Consider the following 19365-nt stretch of genomic DNA (forward strand, 5'->3'; position numbering starts at 1 on the left):
TTCCCAATCAGTTACCTCTCTGATCTCCTAGGCATTGTTACACAACATTCTGCTTTGAACCTGTATTGCTCTTTTATGATCCTGCCTTTGGTTTAATGGGAAAAGCCATCTCAGTCTGGCTCGAATTAATAGACTCTGTCTTGTAGGTTCAGCTCATTGTATAGGGTCCACGAAAATGGTTTCTCTTGCTTGCAATTATGAGGATTTCTAGCTAGTGTTCTAGCTTGTTTCTCCCTATTTCTTCTGTTAACTTGAAACCTTACTTCTCTCGGTGTCCTTGCCAGGGTTGTGCATGGTGTCTGCACTGAAAGCCTGGTCTGCATGGTTCAGCGAGATCAGCCTGTCAGCTTTTCTCTGTGTTTTTAAGTTTGTTCTGCTTCTCTCATTCACTCCAATGAACCTATGGCTTCCATCTTTATTCGCATGGCCACCAATGTTAGTTGCGGATAAGCGCCAGCAAGCAGTTCACATGTATTCTTACGCATCTTGTGGTTTCCATGTAGCAAAAGGTATTTGTTTGTGGGACCCCTAACTATGTGAGTCAAAAGCATATTATTTGTGTCTATCAGCAACAAAATGAAATGTCTGTGTAACTTCATGCAAAAGATGTCTATATGCTTCATGTCTAACGTATCTATGTCATGATGTCAGTCGTGATGTCATCAGCATTCTTCGAGGTTGCAGTTATCCAACTTGTTCAATTGATGACAACTGATGACAAAATCTACACTTTCTTTTGTTTGCGCAGCGAGCATCACCTGCAGAGGTAGAAGTGTTCAAAAAGAAGTCGTGGAACTATGTTCCCTGCTGGCCTGCCCCGCTCCCCACAAAGCGCATCACCACATCCCTCCCACGTGCAATCCAATCCCCCAAACAAACACACCTGCTGTTTAAGGGAAGGATCAGTGCAGTACACTGAAGTGCAAGTTTCAACGTCTTCCTAAACTTTTATTTTAAAACTAAAATATCCCAGAACGGTTTCTTTTTAAAATGAAAACAGTAAAACCTAAAAAAAAGAAAAAGAAACAAAAGTAGAGGAGCACTGTTCCCAACCGCTCCCACCCACTTCAGCCACTGACCACCTGCGATCAATGCCGAGCCAAACAGAAAATGGGGTCACACCACATGAAACAGAAACAAACAGGCTCAACCCCCAGGAATCCTGCAATACCCCTTCACTTACCTTTGCACCAGGGATTAAAGAGAATGTATGTATCTGTCTCGACATTTCTGCTTGATCTGAGGATGCCGAATGCGGTCGACACAGCGATATACATGCGGAATTTCCCCACAATGCAGTCTGCAGCGGACATGATGGAGAGGCTGACGAAATTGCGCTCAGTGCGTAAGAGCTTGGCCCCCCATTTGCCATCTTCCAAATCCTGGACCAATGGGACGGGGATGTAAGTGCCTTTGCTTTGCTGTGGATATCGACCTGCAACAGACAAGAAAACCGCTTATCTATGTGTATCAATATTCGCATGGCAGTGAAACTCTTCTACTAACAGCTTATCAAAATTCAAAAACATTGCATCAGAAACATGTGTACCAGCAAAATACCCTTCCAAATAATGTTTTATGTTTCATGAAATATCTTTCTCAATTATCACTTCTCTCTGAACAATTTAGCTTTTGCATGTTAGTCATTGCCTTTGCTGTAGTTTATTTGGAATAATTACTCTTGGACTTCATTTTTTCTTTGGTGACTTTTTAATTTCTGCTGCCCACCTCCTTAGGGATGTGTGGTGGAGATTATTTTTGCTGTTGTTTGTATTTCCTATTGGGGGTGGGGCCACTCATTTTCACGCAATAGTGGTAGAAGATTGACGTTTATAAATAGTACCCGCTACTAAACCCATATACTTCACACAACTTACTTAAGTGGCTTCAAATAGTCCACAACACAAAATAGAAAGTAAACGCAGGTTCCAGAATCTTCCCCAGGCCGAACATTGCATTTGAGCTTGCTGTGTGGTTTATGAAATGGAAAAGTGTTGGGACTATGGAATATGTGGAAGGATATGCTACGGCATCTTCCTAAAAGTCTAATGGACCTCCAGCCATGGCCCAAAACAGACATGCTGACTATGCCACTACTCCTGAGAGCTTCTTGTAAATCTCCCATTGTAAGCTAAAAAGCCCAGGTGTGTAATACCTGCCTTGTCCCATTAACAACAACACTGGTTACAACTGCATGTATTGTGATGTTAAAAGCCCTGTTGACAAGTCCTAGTATTTTCCCATTTAACGATGCACAGCTCTGCTGTAAAGTACTGTCACATCAAACCGATGTATTGGTGCCGCTAAAAATATTATAGTCTTGCCAAGTCCTTAAAGTGACATCTAACTAAAAGGAAAGCAGCCCTGAGGAGAAGCGCAGGCATAGTCTTATTAAAATGGAGGTGATATATGTCTATAAAATTAACAAACACAGAAAATGTCAAAATAAATGTGGTCATCGTCCATCACACTCCAACCACACGCATGAAAGTCAGAGCTTTGTTGGCTGGGGAATGCGTGACTAGTCAAAATGGCTGCCGTGTCACCTCAATAACAACTCAGTTTTGTTTTGGTAGATGTTCAACTATTTCCAGAGGGAAGCAATTAAACATACAAGAAGTTCCCTTTAAAGGATTACTAAACAACAAAACATGCCATTACTCAGTGCTCAAAATATCAATGCAACATCTACCAATCGTCACAGATCAGCTTTTTCTCCAAATTCCTGTTGATGATGTCCCCAGAATATTACAGAATATTAAGAACACTTTTTGGTAAATCAGGTAATGTGGTCTCCATCTGTGAGGTCCCCACTGGGAAAGTTTAAAGGGAGGAGAAGTGAGAATGTTAATTTATGCGAGCTTCCATGACATCAACTCCACCAGCTCAGAAATAGAGGTGAACAACACCTTTGAGATGCCACTAATTTTCCCTTTTGGTGACCATGCTGTGCTGAATCTTAACCTCTGGGCTATGAGAGAAACAGCAAACACAATGCATAACGCTTAGCATAAAAGCAATCTAAAATATAGGCAAAGTTATAGATAAAAACAGTACAAATGTTTTAGTGGAACACCACTAACATTTTATGGTGGAAATATAAGTCCAAGGAAAATATTCTATCCCAGCGAGAAAAATAAATATTCCTAACTTTGAAAAAAGTATAGACACAGGTCAGGTGGTGCTGGTCTTAGTTTGTTGATTTGCTACTTCAGTATCTTAAATATTGTTCATTCAACATAGTCATCTCAATAAATCATAGTTAGTTTTTTTTTACCATCATTCTTACTGTACAACCCTTTATTAGTTATTGATATTGCCATCGTCTCTATGGGGGTGGCCTTTTTGGTTAATATATTTTGTTTGTTCATTCGTTCATTGATGCTTTATTTTGATTGATGTCATAAAAACACAGTATAGAAAAATGAAGTATATGAGAATCAAAAATCAAGAACCATCAAGCAAGAAAATACTCTAAATATAATTTTAAAAACATATGTACATAATAACATCCCTCTTAAATATATAAAATAAACTCTACTTGTTGTTCAATCATGTACCTATAATTACAGATTACAACCTGCGCTAAAAGGTACAGTGATTGGAAAACTCAATTAATTAAAACGTTCATGGGGTAAATTGATAGGATTCCTCAATTCCTCATGGACCCTCTGATCCTTCGAAAATAATTCATAGAAACAGCACATTTGATGTCAAGATGGAATAGAGATCTTCAATAATTAAAAGCAGACTCAAGATTATGAATACCAGGATTCCTAAGGCAGGGGATTAATTGCCCCCTGTAAATATAACTGAGAGAGGAGCACAGAAATGAAAAGTAGTTAACAGATGTGTTTTGCACCCAGTGCCTCAGTCCAAGAGTGATGAATTCCATTTCTTCTTGAGGGTGCCTTAAGGTAAAATTACCAAATTACCAAGCATAACCTTAGAATGAGAGATCTACCACAAGATTTCTGAACCTGATCTAAGTAGTGTTCCAAGCCAAGAATTGGGAGGCGTAGATGGGCCTGATTTACAAAGCATTTTTCAATGGTATTGTGCTATTGTAAAACGCTTCTCTAAATCAGGCCCGGATGTCTCAAAATGCCAGCCAAAATATTTATTTTCAACAATCGATTCATCGTCAGGCATCAATCCTGACTTAGAACATCATACATACACACCAGCTCTTTTGTTAAAACGAATGCTCAAATAATCATAAAAGGCTACTTCTTCCATCTGTGACCCCTCGAGGAAGGGATTTAATCCAGGCGTCTTTCTTCTAGTATTCAAAACAGACAAGTGACCCGGTTTTTTCAATAATTTATTTCAAGCCCCTTCTTGTTGCATAGGTCTAAATAGTGACAACCTTTCTTTTCTTTTTTTTTTACGCAAACGACTTTGTCCAATACTAAAATGGGTTTGTGTGAAAAAGTAGGATGCCTATTGGAGAGACATTTAAAATGAGAGTTTCAGCTCCTAGGGACAATATTTGCCTGGTAAGGTCATTGGTAGAGAGACTGAATAAGGAGGCCCAAGACACGCCCCTGTCTCACTCTTTTGTCAACAGAAAAGGTTTGGGTGTTTGCTCCTTCCAGCTCATAATTTTATTTATTTAAGTTTTCAATTAAAGAGCACGCAAAACCCGTAGGCATCAAGGCTCGTAGCTTTCCAACACTGCTGTAACAGCACACCACCCAATTTTAGAGATAGAGTGCACTGATGGTCCCTTAATACGCGTGTCAGGGCCATTATGGGCATTGTCGGCCCTCGGCCGTGGGTCATATTGCCATTAACACCGGCGATGCAAGACACTGTGCTTTTTAGAATGAACAAAAAACAGAAACTTACTTTAGTTATCTGTCATGCCACCCTTGCAAGTGCAAGTCTGTTTTCAGTGTTGGTTACATTGGCATAACCCACACTGAAAGGGAATTTGCACTGACAGGAGTAACTTCATGGATATCTAAGATAAGAGTGTTGTTTTTTTGTACATTTTAAAAAGCCTGAAGAACCTGCATCTTTTTGGCGGGGTGATGATGGTCATGTGGGTGGTGGGGGAACATTTTTTGGTGTGAGATATGACTTGTAAGGGAGAGGGGGGCACAAGGGGATTGAACCCTCAGTGACACGCATAGTGCAAGAGAATACCGTCTTGTATCGGTGACCAGAGCCAGTGTTCTCTTGCACCTGATTGGCTGTGCCCACCTAACAAGGTGCTAATAAAAGTTCTTCCTGGATAACAATCTCTGCTGAGCCCGGCCTGGAGGTGATCTACACAATAGTTTTCAGATGTTGTCAGAAATGACTTTTGCATTTGGGTTTATCTTGAGCAGAAAAGTTCTCTTGTGAGCTTAGGACAGTCTGCAGAGTGGTTGCTAGCAGGGTGCAGGTTGTAGATATGCATTGGGCTGAGCCATATAGAGTGTTCTGGGACTCGCCAAGACACTAGGATGAACTCACTGGTCCTACAATCCTCAGCGCTATAATACTTGGGGCCGGGTATCTGTTCACCATCTTTAAAATTAAAAACCATAACACCAAATGACATTGTTCCAAAGCTGGAGTTGCCTGTCAACAGTGGTCATTGGCAATGTGGCACTCTGTTAGAAAAGGGCTTGAAGGAGCATTGATGCAGCTCTCCCAGACAACCTCATTTATTGGGTAGCAACTTCTTTTTTACCTCAGGCCACAGGGACTTGGTGGTGCCACTTCATGGCCCTTTAGACTCTCCTGTGGCTTCCCACGTTACCTTAGAAGAGCCCAAGTGCTCCGGGGATTTGTCATGGAACATGGAGCCCTTTTAGTGCTGGAAGAACTGTTAGCTATGTCCCCCGCCCAACTATATGTTCAAATTAAGGGGCCCACAGTTTGGTCTTGCATAGGCAATTGCTGTTTCTGATTGATTCAGCCTTCAGGCTACATAGGTATCAATCACCAACTACCCTAACACAGCTCCTAACACAGTGTAGGCAGGTTAACTGTATTAGTCTAAAGGATTCACATTTCTTTCTATTCTTTTCTCAGGTCTGACACATATTTCGTTCTTCATTTAAAAACAAGTCCTTCCCAGCTTCTTGGAGTGTTTGGGTGTGTAGAATAAAAGGACAATTTACACCCTTGTGTTAGAGGCAGAAACGTCATCGCCTCCCGCCCGCACACCCCTAGCATTACCATCCTGGAAAATGGGCGACCTCACTATGAGTAATCATGCTTTTCAAAAATCCCAAATTCTCTCTTAATAACCTCATCAGGTAATTCTGCATGGGTGTCGTTTTACAAAGCGGACATAGGTTTCATGGTTGAAAATACTAGCTGTGCATGCTGTCCAGAGATATATTTAATTTCCAACTGCACTGCAAAGCCATTGGCTGTGAACCTTGAAGGTGGGTTCTGAGTATCAGGCCTTTACTGGTATTACCTGGCCAGACTGAAATGTACATATGAAGAGAAACAAATAGTTTGAGGGATTTATCGGTGGCAGGCGCACCATCTACTCCCTGCCCCCCTTAGATTGAATGCCTATTTCAGGTTGACCCTCTCCCAGCATCCGCCACACACACCATCATCAAATCAATCACCAAAAATACTTATGGGATTGTACTAAGAGTTCATCATGCAATCGCTCATTTGATTGTAAAACATTCTAGAAAGATTTGCAAAGAAAAACCCCCAGAAACATATTCACTGGGGGTGTTAGAGGGGGCAATGGGACTGAGCCTTTGGGCGCGATCTTTGACCCAAGAGATGTCACTTACTTATTTAATTCACTAACTTCCTAATGTTATATATTGCACTAGTCTTACACTGAAGATACTAAACCCTACTTTAATTCTGGAACACAAGAACATGAATTGAGGTCTGGAGCAGTACTACATAAATGCTCTTTTTACTGTTTCCATGACTCTCTTCCCTGTCAAATCCCAATATGCGACTTAAGGTTGCTTTTGACATAGAGCTTAAACTCATAGCACAGATATGAGGTAAGATCACCGGCACCCTTGTTTCCAGATCGGCAAGCTCTGAGTCTGCCTGCCGGAGCAGCTGTGCCCAACAGGTCTGCCCCTGCTGGGCGCCGTGCCATGATAGGCAGACCGGTCACAGAAGCACTGGCATCATTAGCAACAGTGCCGGTGTGATGGTGCTTCCATGTTCCCACTCCTATCGAATCCTATGGGACTCTATAGGAATGGTGACTTACATTTCACCAGCGCCTGACTTCCCGGGCCACCAGAGTTGTAATCTCCCGGTGGCACTGGGAATTCAGGCACCGGTAAAATGTTACGGATCCGGCAGCAACCCGCCGGTAGCGCCAGCAGGTTTACCATCGGACCAGTAATGAGGCCCAATGTTTTACTGGCCCGCACATCAAGAGCATTGCAAACACTTGTCAATGGACATGTGGATTAAGTGGCCGCCTGCAATCTCAGCTTGAATGCAGATAAATCACATTTAGTGCCCAATTAATGGAATTATCTGCACAGAAAAAAGGGGACATGCGCGCTCAACTGGGCGCAAATCTGCATTCGTCAATTCATTGAACCGAATGCACAGTACTTTCCCTGGACTTGCATGTATTTCACGCTGGCTCGGCAAGACTCTGAGAAGAGCATGGGCGTGGCCTGCGCGGAGGGCTGGGAAGGGGGAGGAACACCAAAAATGGGGAAGAACTTGCAAAAAAGTAGAAGTTCCAAGGGACAGCCTGCAGGCAGTCCCTCGCACGCCCAGTATTGTGCGGCATCGATGTATTCTTGAATTCGATAGCACAACATCTCATCTTGGAAATGGCCATGCAAGTCCTCCATACGATCTGCCACCCGAAGGCAGGCATAAGTACACTTGCGCGTAGGATTTTCAGCGTGCAGGTGGGGGTCGCATGTCGCATTTTGGGGTGCGTGTACTCAATGAGAGTTCCGATGTAACTAAGGGGTGCACATAAGCAGTGTAGCGGGCTGTAGGAATGTATTACGTGGGTTTGCATGCAGATATCCCAAGTTATTGCTGTGTTATAATGTTTTATGCGCATGTTCATGTTGTTGAGGCACCGGATACAGTTACGGGGAACCCCACGGAGGGTCCCTCATTCACAAGCATGCTTACGAGGGGACCCCATGCACTGTTTAAAGGGTGTGTGTATTCGCGCCTGGGGGAGCATTCAATGGTAGCTGATCTGGCAGTTTTTTGCTTTGCGTTTGGGCTTGTCGGGGACATTCCACTCGAACGCGGTTACTTTGTGAAAACAATTTCATGAAAATGCGGGCGGCGCATTTTTTCTTCTGCACGCGGGCTTGCGCACTGTACTTCTCGGTACGCAGCCCTTACAGGATTTCTGTGCAAAATTCCATAAATTGGCCCCACAATGTGCATTGCTCTGTGCATCGAACTGAAGGGTCTAATCATTCTCTTATTTAGTGATGACTTTCTCGAATCATTTTAATTGGGGCATACATAACAACGGCCTAGCCCAAAAACCGTCAAAAATGAATGCCACTCTTTTCAAGTTTGGGAGAGATATGGGAGACTTGACTCTTGACCCAATTCTGCCTATTTACTGTGCATAATCAATTGTGACTGGTAGCTAGGATGCAGCTGACTGGAACTATGTGTCTGCTTCTCCAATCGAATGAACGAAGATCTATTGCAGTTTTATTTTGGAGTTTTGCATTGGCCTCCTATATTCATAATGTACTTTGAAGCTGGTCTAGGTTATATATCAGAGTCAATCAATCTTACAACTTTGGGTAAGATTGAGGAAAAACGTGAATCGTCATCTTACTCATTTAGTCATATGGGACTTGTTATACTTTGATGTTATCTCCTGCAGCCCGTGGCTGTTTTGCTTCAAAAAGGACTTGCCACTTTAGGTCCTTCCCAAGTATTTTTAGATCCAGCAACTGCGGATGCAACAGACCTAACAACTTTGGCATTTAAGTATACCTCTCTTAAGATTGAGCAGATGGACATTTTCGAACAAGGGAAGAACTCAGTCCATTATTAGGTTGAGTTTGATCTTCATTAATTTTTTTATTTGAGTTATCTGATATGGTTCTCCAGTCCTTGTTAGTGATCTGTGCTGTTTAACTTCAGGGCCAATAGCCTTCCCTCAGCCTTTGCAATTCAAAACTGGAAATGTGATCAGAGATCAACAATGCTTTCAACTTGTATATGTGATGGCATTTCAGTTGATGACCTGACACAGCCTCATTCCGGGTATGGCAGTCCAGAAATAAGGGTGCAGGTAGCAAAGTCCAAGCACCCTTTCTGGACCGCCATACTATGTGAATGCCGTTAGGGACCACAAATCCCCCATCTGGCCTGACCTGCCGGGTTTTCAGGTCGCTACCAGCATCTTACCTAAAGCCGGTAAAATGGCTCAGCGGGTTGAGCGCTCGCTGCTGCAATCTGAGCGTAATCTGCAGGTCGCAGGTTTGAATCCCGGCAAGGCCAACTCAGTTTTTCATCCTTCCAAGGTCAATAAATGAGTACCAATTTCGGTTGGGTGATATTGTATGTAAATATGTGCTCTGTAAAGCGCTTTGGATTAAGGCGCTATATAAATAACACATCATTATCATTATTATGTCTCTCACTGAAGCACTGGCACTGTTAGCAATGGTGCCGATGCTTCAGTGACCCCATTTCCATAGAGTCCGATTGAACTCTATGGAAATGGGGAGTAACCGTTACCACCGCCACTTGTGATATCCCAGTGACACCGGGATATCAGGGGGCGATATTGGTGCTACTGGGTTACTGCCAACCTCGTAATGAGGCAGATATTTATTATGTTGCTCTGTATTTACATTCTTAGGATAAAAAATTTAAAAATTCCGATTTTGATGGCTGCAATTTCAATCAACATAATGATGCAGACAAATGCTTATCATGTTATCCATATAAACACGTTGCCTCTGCATTGTACTTCTATTCATTGAAAGCGCTTTATTGTTAAGGGAGACTTATACTGTTCAATTGTTTTAAAATGTGTAGCTGTTCTGTTATGCTTTTTTCAACTTTTTAAATAAATACTATAAATCACTTACTTACAAGTACTTTGCTCTTAGCCTTAGCTTTATAGTGATTATTTCTGGAGCTACAAAATATTTTTATATTGTAGGTCCAGCAATAATATAATTAATTTAATTTCATTTTATTGAATGTATAAATCGCGTTCACCAAAGCGCTGCACAATTAATAGAAATTAGTACAAATAAAGAAGCAAAGATGACATTCCTATGTCAATTAAGATTCCGCCAAAAGATGTGTTAAGCACAAAGCGGAAAGAGTGCAAAGAGGGAGCCGAGCGGATAGAGAGGGGGTAAAGAGTTGCGGTATTTGGAGGCTAGCAGAGAAAAAGAACAAAATCGGGATGGTGCAGAAGGGGGTTTAGGGACATCCAGTAGGAAGAGAGTTTGAAGGACGAGCAGGAGAATAAAAAGAAACCCGCGAACAAAGATACAGAGGAGCAGCTCATGGGTACATTTAAAGACAACACACAGTTAGTTGAGTAATAGGTGGGATTCAAAGGAAAGTGAGGAAATCGAGTTTAGAGAATAAGAAACAGAAGAGCAAGGGGGAAAATCAGAAAAGGATATGGATAGAAGAATTGTACACAGAGCATAAATGGGCAAGGCGATAGTCAGGGAAACCAATAAGAACAGCAGATCAGTAATCAATATGAGAAAGAATGAGGGAAGAGATAAGAAGCTTAGTTGCTTGGACAGTCAAGAGAGAGCACATTTTTCTGTATAGTGAAGAGTTGAAACGTACAGGACTGGGCAGTAGCTGAGATGTGGGAGGCAAAGGAAAGATTAGTCAGTCAAACAACTTTATCCGGTCGAAAGAGGCCATCAAAGTACATCCTACCAATACAGTTATGAAGCTGAAGAAACAATGCAAATACATAATTACAGAACCACAACAAACGATAAGCCGCAGGGCGTTATAAATTACTGTCCCCTTCCTAAAAGCCCCCAGACATAGTTTCTGAACCAGAAGTTATTTCTCACCAACCCCCCGAACCCTGCTATTTCCCGTGGCGCCTCAGACCCAGTGTAGTCAAGTTTGCCCCTGAAAGGGGACTATTGCTAGGGGTAACCCCGATGTGGCACACAGGGACAGTGATGGAGAATGCGCTAACTGCAATGTCACTTTTCCTTGGCCACTCAGGGACATTGCATGTTTCTAAGACCGCCCTTGCCATGTGAGGATCCCTCAGGACTAGTTTGACTGTGTCCGTATGTGCTATGGGATTGGACAGTCTGGTACATTCCAGCAAAGAGCCCCTGGAGACAAACCCGCCTTCCCCCACTGCCCGCAGCCAGTGAAGACATTTGTTATTAAGGGCGTCCCTTGGTTCACTTTTATAGGGGGTCAATTTTCGGACACCATGGAGAAACACCCTAGAGGTGCTGCATCTTCGCGAGACTGGTACCCAGACAAAGGCCTACATAGACCAGGGATTAAGGTGCCGACCTCCCTCCCCACTGGGCGCAAGTTTCCCGGAGCTCTCCCATTGGGGTTTGGCAATACTGAAGGTTCAGTCCCCGAGTTTAAAGACCCTGTGATCCCGATGGTGTCCCTTTGTTCGAATAATACTGGGAGAATGACCGCCTCTGGTCCACTCTTCAAAAAAGGGGTGGACCTATCCACAGAGACAGGGGGAAGATCAGAAAGCGAGGGGTTGATTCCCTTGGCCATGCCTGGTTTCGGAACCCCGGGCCCGCCCCCTGAAGAACACATTCTTCCCCTCCCCACTCCTCCTTCCCCCTTGCCGCCCAACACCCCCTTAATCAGGACAAGTAGGAGATTTTTAACCTCAGACAGCTCTGAGAGCAAGAAATGACAGGGGCAACTTGGCGGATTGATGAAAGCCGGGGCCGCCAACACCCCGCACCTTTTCCCCGCGGGCTTCACCCGTTCGGGCTGGGGTCCGCGGTGGATGTAGGTGAGGGGGCGTGGCCAAGAGTATGGCGTCCCTCCAGGGACAGTAGAAGCAGCAGCGGGCCACCAACACCCCGCGCCTTTTCCCCGCGGGCTTCACCCGTTTGGGCTGGGGTCCGCGGTGGATGTAGGTGAGGGGGCGTGGCCAAGAGTATGGCATCCCTCCAGGGACAGTAGAAGCAGCAGCGGGCCGCCAACACCCCGCGCCCTTTCCCCGCGGGCTTCACCCGTTCGGGCTTGGGTCCGCGGTGGATGTAGGTGAGGGGGTGTGGCCAAGAGTATGGCATCCCTCCAGGGACAGTAGAAGCAGCAGCGGGCCGCCAACACCCCACGCCATTTCCCTGCAGGCTTCACCCGTTCGGGCTGGGGTCCGCGGTGGATGTAGGTGAGGGGGCGTGGCCAAGAGTATGGCGTCCCTCCAGGGACAGTAGAAGCAGCAGCGGGCCGCCAACACCCCGCGCCTTTTCCCCGCGGGCTTCACCCGTTCGGGCTGGGGTCCGCGGTGGATGTAGGTGAGGGGGCGTGGCCAAGAGTATGGCATCCCTCCAGGGACAGTAGAAGCAGCAGCGGGCCGCCAACACCCCGCGCCCTTTCCCCGCGGGCTTCACCCGTTCGGGCTTGGGTCCACGGTAGATGTAGGTGAGGGGGGGTGGCAAGAGTATGGCGTCCCTCCAGGGACAGTAGAAGAAGCAACGGGTCGCCAACAACCCGCGCCCTTTCCCCTTTAGAGTAAACTATACGAGCTGAGTAAGAAAGAGGGTTGCAAGGGGTGGGGGAAAGGAAATAGGCAAAGGAGAGGGGGAAGAGGAGATGAAGGAAGATTGGAAGAAGACAATTTCAGTTTTTGATGGTTTAAGGTGAAGAAACCTTCAATGCATCAAGGATTGAACAGATGACATAAAGGCAGAGATGTAATTGTGGATAGAATTAGAAAAGTTTGAAAAAGAGAGGAAAATCTGGGTATCGTCTACATAAAAGTGAAAGGAAAGACCGAAAGGCTTAATGATGTGAGCAAGCGGAGCATTGTTTAGGCAGAAAAAAAAGGGCAACACCATGATGGAGAGGAGCGGGAGAGGAAGGGTTACCAGTCCAGGAAACAGGGAAAGAGTGACTAGGGAGTTAGGAACTAAACCAGTTTTGAGCAGAACCCATGATACCAAAAGAGGAAAGAAAAGACAGGAGAGGCGAGTGATCCACAATGGCGAATGCAGCCGAAAGGTCCAACCAAATGAGAATAGAAGAGAGCTTGAAGTGGCGAGGCGAGAGAAGAGAATCCATAAAAGCAAGTAGAGCAGAATCAGTCGAGTGCAAAGGACAGAAGACAGATTGGAAGGGAAAAAGAATGGTGTGATGGTCAAGAGGAGAGAAAGTTGCGAGTAAACAGCAATTTCGAAAGCTTTGGAAAGGTAAGGTAAGAGGGAGATGGGACTGAGGAGTTTTGATTCAGCTTCTTAAGAATAGGCAGAATGACTGCATGCTTGAAAGAGGTAGGAAAAGAAGAGAGAGGTTGAGAGAGATTGAAGAGTGTTGTAAGATATGGGAGAAGGAGAGGAAAAACCTTAGGAATAAGTGTGGAAGGGATGGAGCGTAAGGGGACACAGATGGATGAGCTCTAGAAATTAAATTAGCAACATCAGGGTAAGAGGGAGAAGTGAAAGAGGTAAAAGAAAGTGGAGCAGCAGAGCAGGAGGAAGAATAAGAGAAGGGGAAGACATAGATGGGGTAAAGAAGAATGTAAAAGAAGAATTTTATATGTAAAAAAGTAGCAAAATCAGACGGGGATAAGGAAGAGTGAAGTGAAGGATCAGGAGAAGGGGAGCAGTGAGAAGTTGATTAAGGGTTTGAAAGAAGATCTGAGGATGGGAAGAAAAAGAGAGGATGAGATTAGAGTGATAATATTTTTTGGTTCTGAGAAGAGATGAGTCGTAAGAGGAGTGCAGAGATGATAGAGTATGAAGGTCATTAGTGAGTTGGGATTTTTTCCATTTACTTTCAGCATGTCAAAGAGGCGAATGAAGGTTAGGGATGATGCAGGGTTGAGGGGGTTTGCGTAAAGGTTTGAAAGGGTAAGCAAGTTCAGAGTGGTCGAGAGTCGATAGTAGAACAGAGTTGAAAGTAGAAATGGCCAAGTCTGGAGACAGGACAGCCAAATCGGAAGGGCGGACAAATGAGATTTAATCGATAAAGTCAGAGAATTGAAGTGAAAAAGGTTGTGACGAAGGAAGATTGAGAAATGATCGGAGATGGGAGGGGGGGAGAAATCAAAGTAGAGAAGAGAGTGATCAGTAAAGCGAAAAGGAGATTTGGAGATGGAAGACAATGAAGGGAGAGAAGCAAAGATTAGATCAAGAAAAGAGCCAGAGATATGAGGGGGGGTATTGTATGAGATGGTAGGAATCAGGATGTGGGAGGAAAGAACATGAAAAGGTGAGTGGAGGAGAGATGTAGGTTGAAATCTCCAAGGAGGAAGAAAGGGACTCCAAGGGATGAATTGAGGATAGAAGAGCATCTAAGTCATCACAAAACAAGGTAAGAGATCCAGGATGGCGGTAGATGATGAGAAATGCAGATGCATATGAGATGGGTGACTAAAACGACAGAAATGATATTCAAATTAAGAAAATGTTAATAGAGGATTTACAGGAGGAAGAGGACTAAAGGATGGGTGGAAAAGAAGACCAGTGCCTCCTCCTTCCCAATTAGTCCGGGGGTGAGGGAGAAATCAGAGAAAGAAGAGGTTAGAGCTGCAGGGGTCGTGGTATCAGATGCAAGAATACAAGTTTCTGTAAGGCACAGTCCACAGACATCCCAGTAAAAACATATTACAAAACACAACATTGCACTTGTCAAACAAATGAAACTATGTCTGGGGAGGTGAGGGGTGATGAGGATGGGATGGGATAAGGCCATAAAAAGCCAAAAATCTGGTGTTTTTTTCTTCTCCAATGTCCGTGAACATCTCAGATGTTCGGGGGCATTCATGCATATTTCTGTATAGTGCAAAGCAGTTTTTGGATGGCTTATAACTTTGGCACCACTCAATGAAACTGCTTGACATTTTGCAATATCATTTCAGGCCTGATCCTTAATGGTTATGCAAAGTTTGGTGCTGTTTTGCCAAAATATTTGAAAGGCTTATATAGTTGGTGCCGTTTGACGAATCTGCACAAAGGTTTGCAAAACTATTTTAGACCCAGGCTTGAATGTTTTTGCACATTTTTGTGGGACTTTGTCAAGAGGGCATAATTAGGAGTTCTCAACATGTTTAGATGGCTTATAATTTGTTACCGTTTGACAAATCTGCACAAATGTTTTTTAAGACAGATTATAGACCCGACTTGGAATGTTTGTGTCAAGTGGGGCTAAGTTACATGATTATTTTTTGTATGCACATTTTCAAACTTTTCAAAAAATAAAACATGGGCAGATTTCCAGCAAACTCGTGCATGGAGCATTGGCAAGGACCCGAAAGGATGGTTTTGCAGATGTGTCCGTGTTTTATTTTTTGAAAAGTGTCAGAATGTAGGTACAAACAATTGTGATATACCTTTGGTGACTGAGGTATAGCTTGTGGCCATGGGCAGTGGCCAGATTGTCCGGGTCATGGACAAATGCCATGACCCGGACAATCTGTCTACTGGCCATGACCACAAGGGACTGGTAATGGGGTTAAAGTGGGCATGGCCACCAGGGTCCGGCTAAGTGGTAACATTTTTCAAAATCACGATATGTTCGAATTGGAAAAGAAATTCTGCTCATGGCTACAGCCCGAAGAGCTGGGCAGGATTTCAGCAAACATTCATGAGGAGCATCAGCAAACACCTCAAAGCATGGTTTTGCAAATCTGTCCTGTGTTTTATTTTTTCTTAAGTGTCAAAATGTAAGTACAACACATTGTAATATAACTTTGGTGTCCGGGTAATGGGCCTGGTCCTGAGCAAGGACAAATGTGTACTCTGATTTGCTTATTGGGGCAGGAGACATGGCCGAAGGCCTAGGTTTGAAAGGGAAAAAACATTCTGCTTGCGGCTACAACCTGAAGTGCTGGACTGGATTGCAACAAACCTGTGCGAGAAGCATCAGCAAGGACATGAAAGCACGCGTTTGCAAATTTGTCTTGTCTTTTATTTTTCCAAAGTGTCAAAATATAAGCACAGAAAATAGTGATATAACTTTGGTGCATGGGCACTGGGCCTAATCCTCGGCAAGGACGAATACCTAGTCTGATTTACTTACTGGGGCATACAGTATGGCCGAAACCATAGGTTTAAAATGGAAAAAGATTCTGCTTGCGGCTGCAGCCCGAAGTGTTTGACGGGTTTGCAGCAAACTTGCACGAGGAGCATCAGCAAGGACCTGAAAGCATTCTTTTGCAAATCTATCCTGGGTTTTAGTTTTTTGAAAGTGTCAAAAAGTAAGTACAAACAATAGTGATATAACTTTGCTGCCTGGGCAGTGGGCCGGGCCCTCAGCAATGACAAATGTCTATTCTGATTTGCCTATTGGGGAATGCGGCATTGCCGAAGCCCATTCCCCAAGGATTGTGGAGACTGACCATCGCTGCAAGCTAAGAGAAGTGGCTATTGGTCACATTATGATGGTATAGTGCACACTGAACCAAGATGTAGGCTAGGTGCAGAGGATAACAGGGGTGGTTTGGTGGGGCTGGTGTCATGGTCGAGCCTCATTTCCTAGGCAATTCAACCATGACTTGCATCCCCAGCATGCACTGCTGATAACGAAAGACATCAGTATGCGTTGCAAAACAAGTTTGCTAAAGGAAGTTTACAGTTCTTTGACATATGTTAAAAGAGGAATGAATAACATATATACAGTGATGTGACATCATGAAAGAGTTTCATTCATAAAAACCTATGAAATTCAGTGAAAAAATGTTGTTAAAGGGTCGTTATGGATAGGTTGCACTAATAATAACCTATGAAGTTCAGTGAAAAAATGTTGTTAAAGGGACGTTATAGTTACAAGTGAAACCGAAAAACCCAAGAAATTAGCCAATTATGGTAAGCTAAGCTAAGCAACCAAAACTCGCAACACCACCATGCACTACTAGGACTAACACCCCGGACATCAAAGATGACACCAAAAATATCATTGATGACATCACTTATTAAATTAATTTTGATGAAAAGTGCCTACAATGGGTTGTGTTTATAACACTGGTAGCAAGATGTCAGGGGTAATCGGGAGACCTATCATGAACTACTTAATGTATTAAAGAATGTACTTATCTGAATCGGCACTTGGATGCCTACAGGCTTTGGCGCAGTATTAGCATAATAACAATGACAATAACAACAGAACATTATATTGTAGTGTTGTCTTTAATACAGGAACCTAATCATACGTACACATAGGCAATGGCTGCTGCATGCAAGTTAGAAGTACAATATTTTTTATCTGGTAATTGCATTAATTGTATCAATGCCCTTTTCCTACTTAAAAAGGGTCTCTGGGCTTAATTCACAAAAAAGCTGTGCCAACTTGTGGGTGCTCAGTGCAAACAGCAGATACGTGGGCAAAACATGCACACACTGCTGGTGAACATTAAAATAAGCGATTTCCTCTTGTTCTAAATGCGCAGCTCTGCCAGTTTCACTTCTGTGAATCAGTGCAGCCACAGAATGAAGGCAGGACATGTACCGCAGAAGTAGTTACCACAGACCAGAGCACATACAAATGCGCAATGCAGTGATCTGCAGCTCTTTTCCAGGCACAGGGGTAAGTGCAGTGCTGCCAGGGGTCATTTCTGACCCCAGGCAGATGGAAACCTTCGTGCAACGCATTCAGGTTTTGTTAACGTTCTTTTTATAGTTCCACTGATGAAATATGTGTTGAATTGTAAAAACTGAAATTGAAGTGACAGGCTCCTTATGGCCCATCATTGCAACTGTGACCATCACCAAACCCACAAGGGTAGGAGGCTGATCCCGGTGCCCCACTGATCCCGCTCCCCCCACATGTTGTCGGTTTCCTAATCGCTATCTAGGCTTTGGGAATGTTTTACTTAGATTAGCATAGACGGTTGACTGTGGGTCCATAGTGGTGGCAGCCAGCACCACTTCATGCATGCAAATACCTTTGGTGAATTGATTTGCCTGCAGTCAAAACATCCTTAGAATATGAGGGGAAAAGTGTGCCTCATTTTCTGTAGGCAAATGGTTCAATTGTTTATTGCTGAGTTTCAGATGTCTTTTTGGGGTTTAATCAAATGCCCCAACCAACAGAAGTGAAGGGCCGAATGAGAAAATGACCTGCCAGCATTAAAAATCCTTCACGCTGAAAATTGGCCTATTTAGGCAGACTATGTGCGTGTCTTTCTGCAGTCGAAATCCAGAGAAAGCTAAAACAAAAATGTAATCCGAGTGCAGATTAGAAAAGCAGATCACATTGCTGGCTGAGACAAAAATGCAGCATTTTTCACTGAAACTGTCACCCATCAAAGAGTGGTGCACTGTGACAATTCAGAACCACTTTTCAGCTTAAAAAAGAACGGCAGATAATTAAAATTGTATTTTATTAATGACTCGGAAGAGACAGCCCTGTACTTTCAGCTGTCATCTGTAAAAAAACACAATGCTTTGTGAAAAGAAAGGAGAAATTCATTGATGCAAAAGCAAAGGGAACCCTGATCAGTAAAACACAGAGGGCCTCATTCCCACTGTGGCGGCCACGGAATGAACGGTGCCGGTAAGGGACTGGCATTCTTCATTCCGGGCCGCCACATTACGAGTTCTGCAGCGAGTCCTGGAAGTGATTTCAACCCAGCACTTCACTTAAGTCAATGCCTAGCGTGGGATGCACAATTGAAACCCTTATGTCTATAAGTTAATTTATTTCTGAATGATCTACCCTTATGTCACGCGCCTCTCTTTGAATCACCTCCGGTCACACTGAACCATGAAGCAGGCTGTTTTTCAAAGTTAAAAAGATTTATTTTATGGATTTTCACAACATATACATATATATCACACTATTAAATGGTTTGTACAATGATCACCAAAGGGGTGATGTCACAATAAATCTCTTTAATCACACAGAGTAATGATAGGAAAAAATAACGCAGCATAGAATAATACTTTGTGTGGGTTTAATCAAAATACAATGTGATCACTCTTTCCCCCTGCACGCTACTCAATCCCCCAAATATGCAGTATAAAGAGATGGAAGGGGAGAAAACAGGTTTCAGGAATACACATTCAACAAATACAGTATCAATCCCAATTTCCCCCAGCAAACACAGAGAAAAACAGGAATGATTGCAACTTGTCAATAATGGTTTTGAATGTGGCTTTAAATGGAACGGTAAAAACACTGAAAATGGATTTGATTCACTAAAATTGATTCAATACTAGTGGGAGCCGCTTTCTATGGTTTCAGATAAACACTATCAATGATTATTGA

At 43.6% G+C, this 19365-nt stretch overlaps 1 protein-coding gene across 1 annotated transcript in view; it reads right to left on the reverse strand.

Annotated features, from left to right (window-relative positions):
* The window catches only part of F13A1 (coagulation factor XIII A chain), a 767832-nt gene that overhangs the window by 537585 nt on the left and 210882 nt on the right, over nucleotides 1-19365 (reverse strand). The window contains exon 4 of the mRNA XM_069613463.1: nucleotides 1184-1435. Coding sequence (XP_069469564.1) covers nucleotides 1184-1435 — 252 coding nt within the window. The remainder of the gene's footprint in view (nucleotides 1-1183; nucleotides 1436-19365) is intronic.

Source organism: Ambystoma mexicanum, chromosome 5p (genome assembly GCF_040938575.1).
Source record: "Ambystoma mexicanum isolate Mex_15411 chromosome 5p, UKY_AmexF1_1, whole genome shotgun sequence".
NCBI lineage: Eukaryota > Metazoa > Chordata > Amphibia > Caudata > Ambystomatidae > Ambystoma > Ambystoma mexicanum.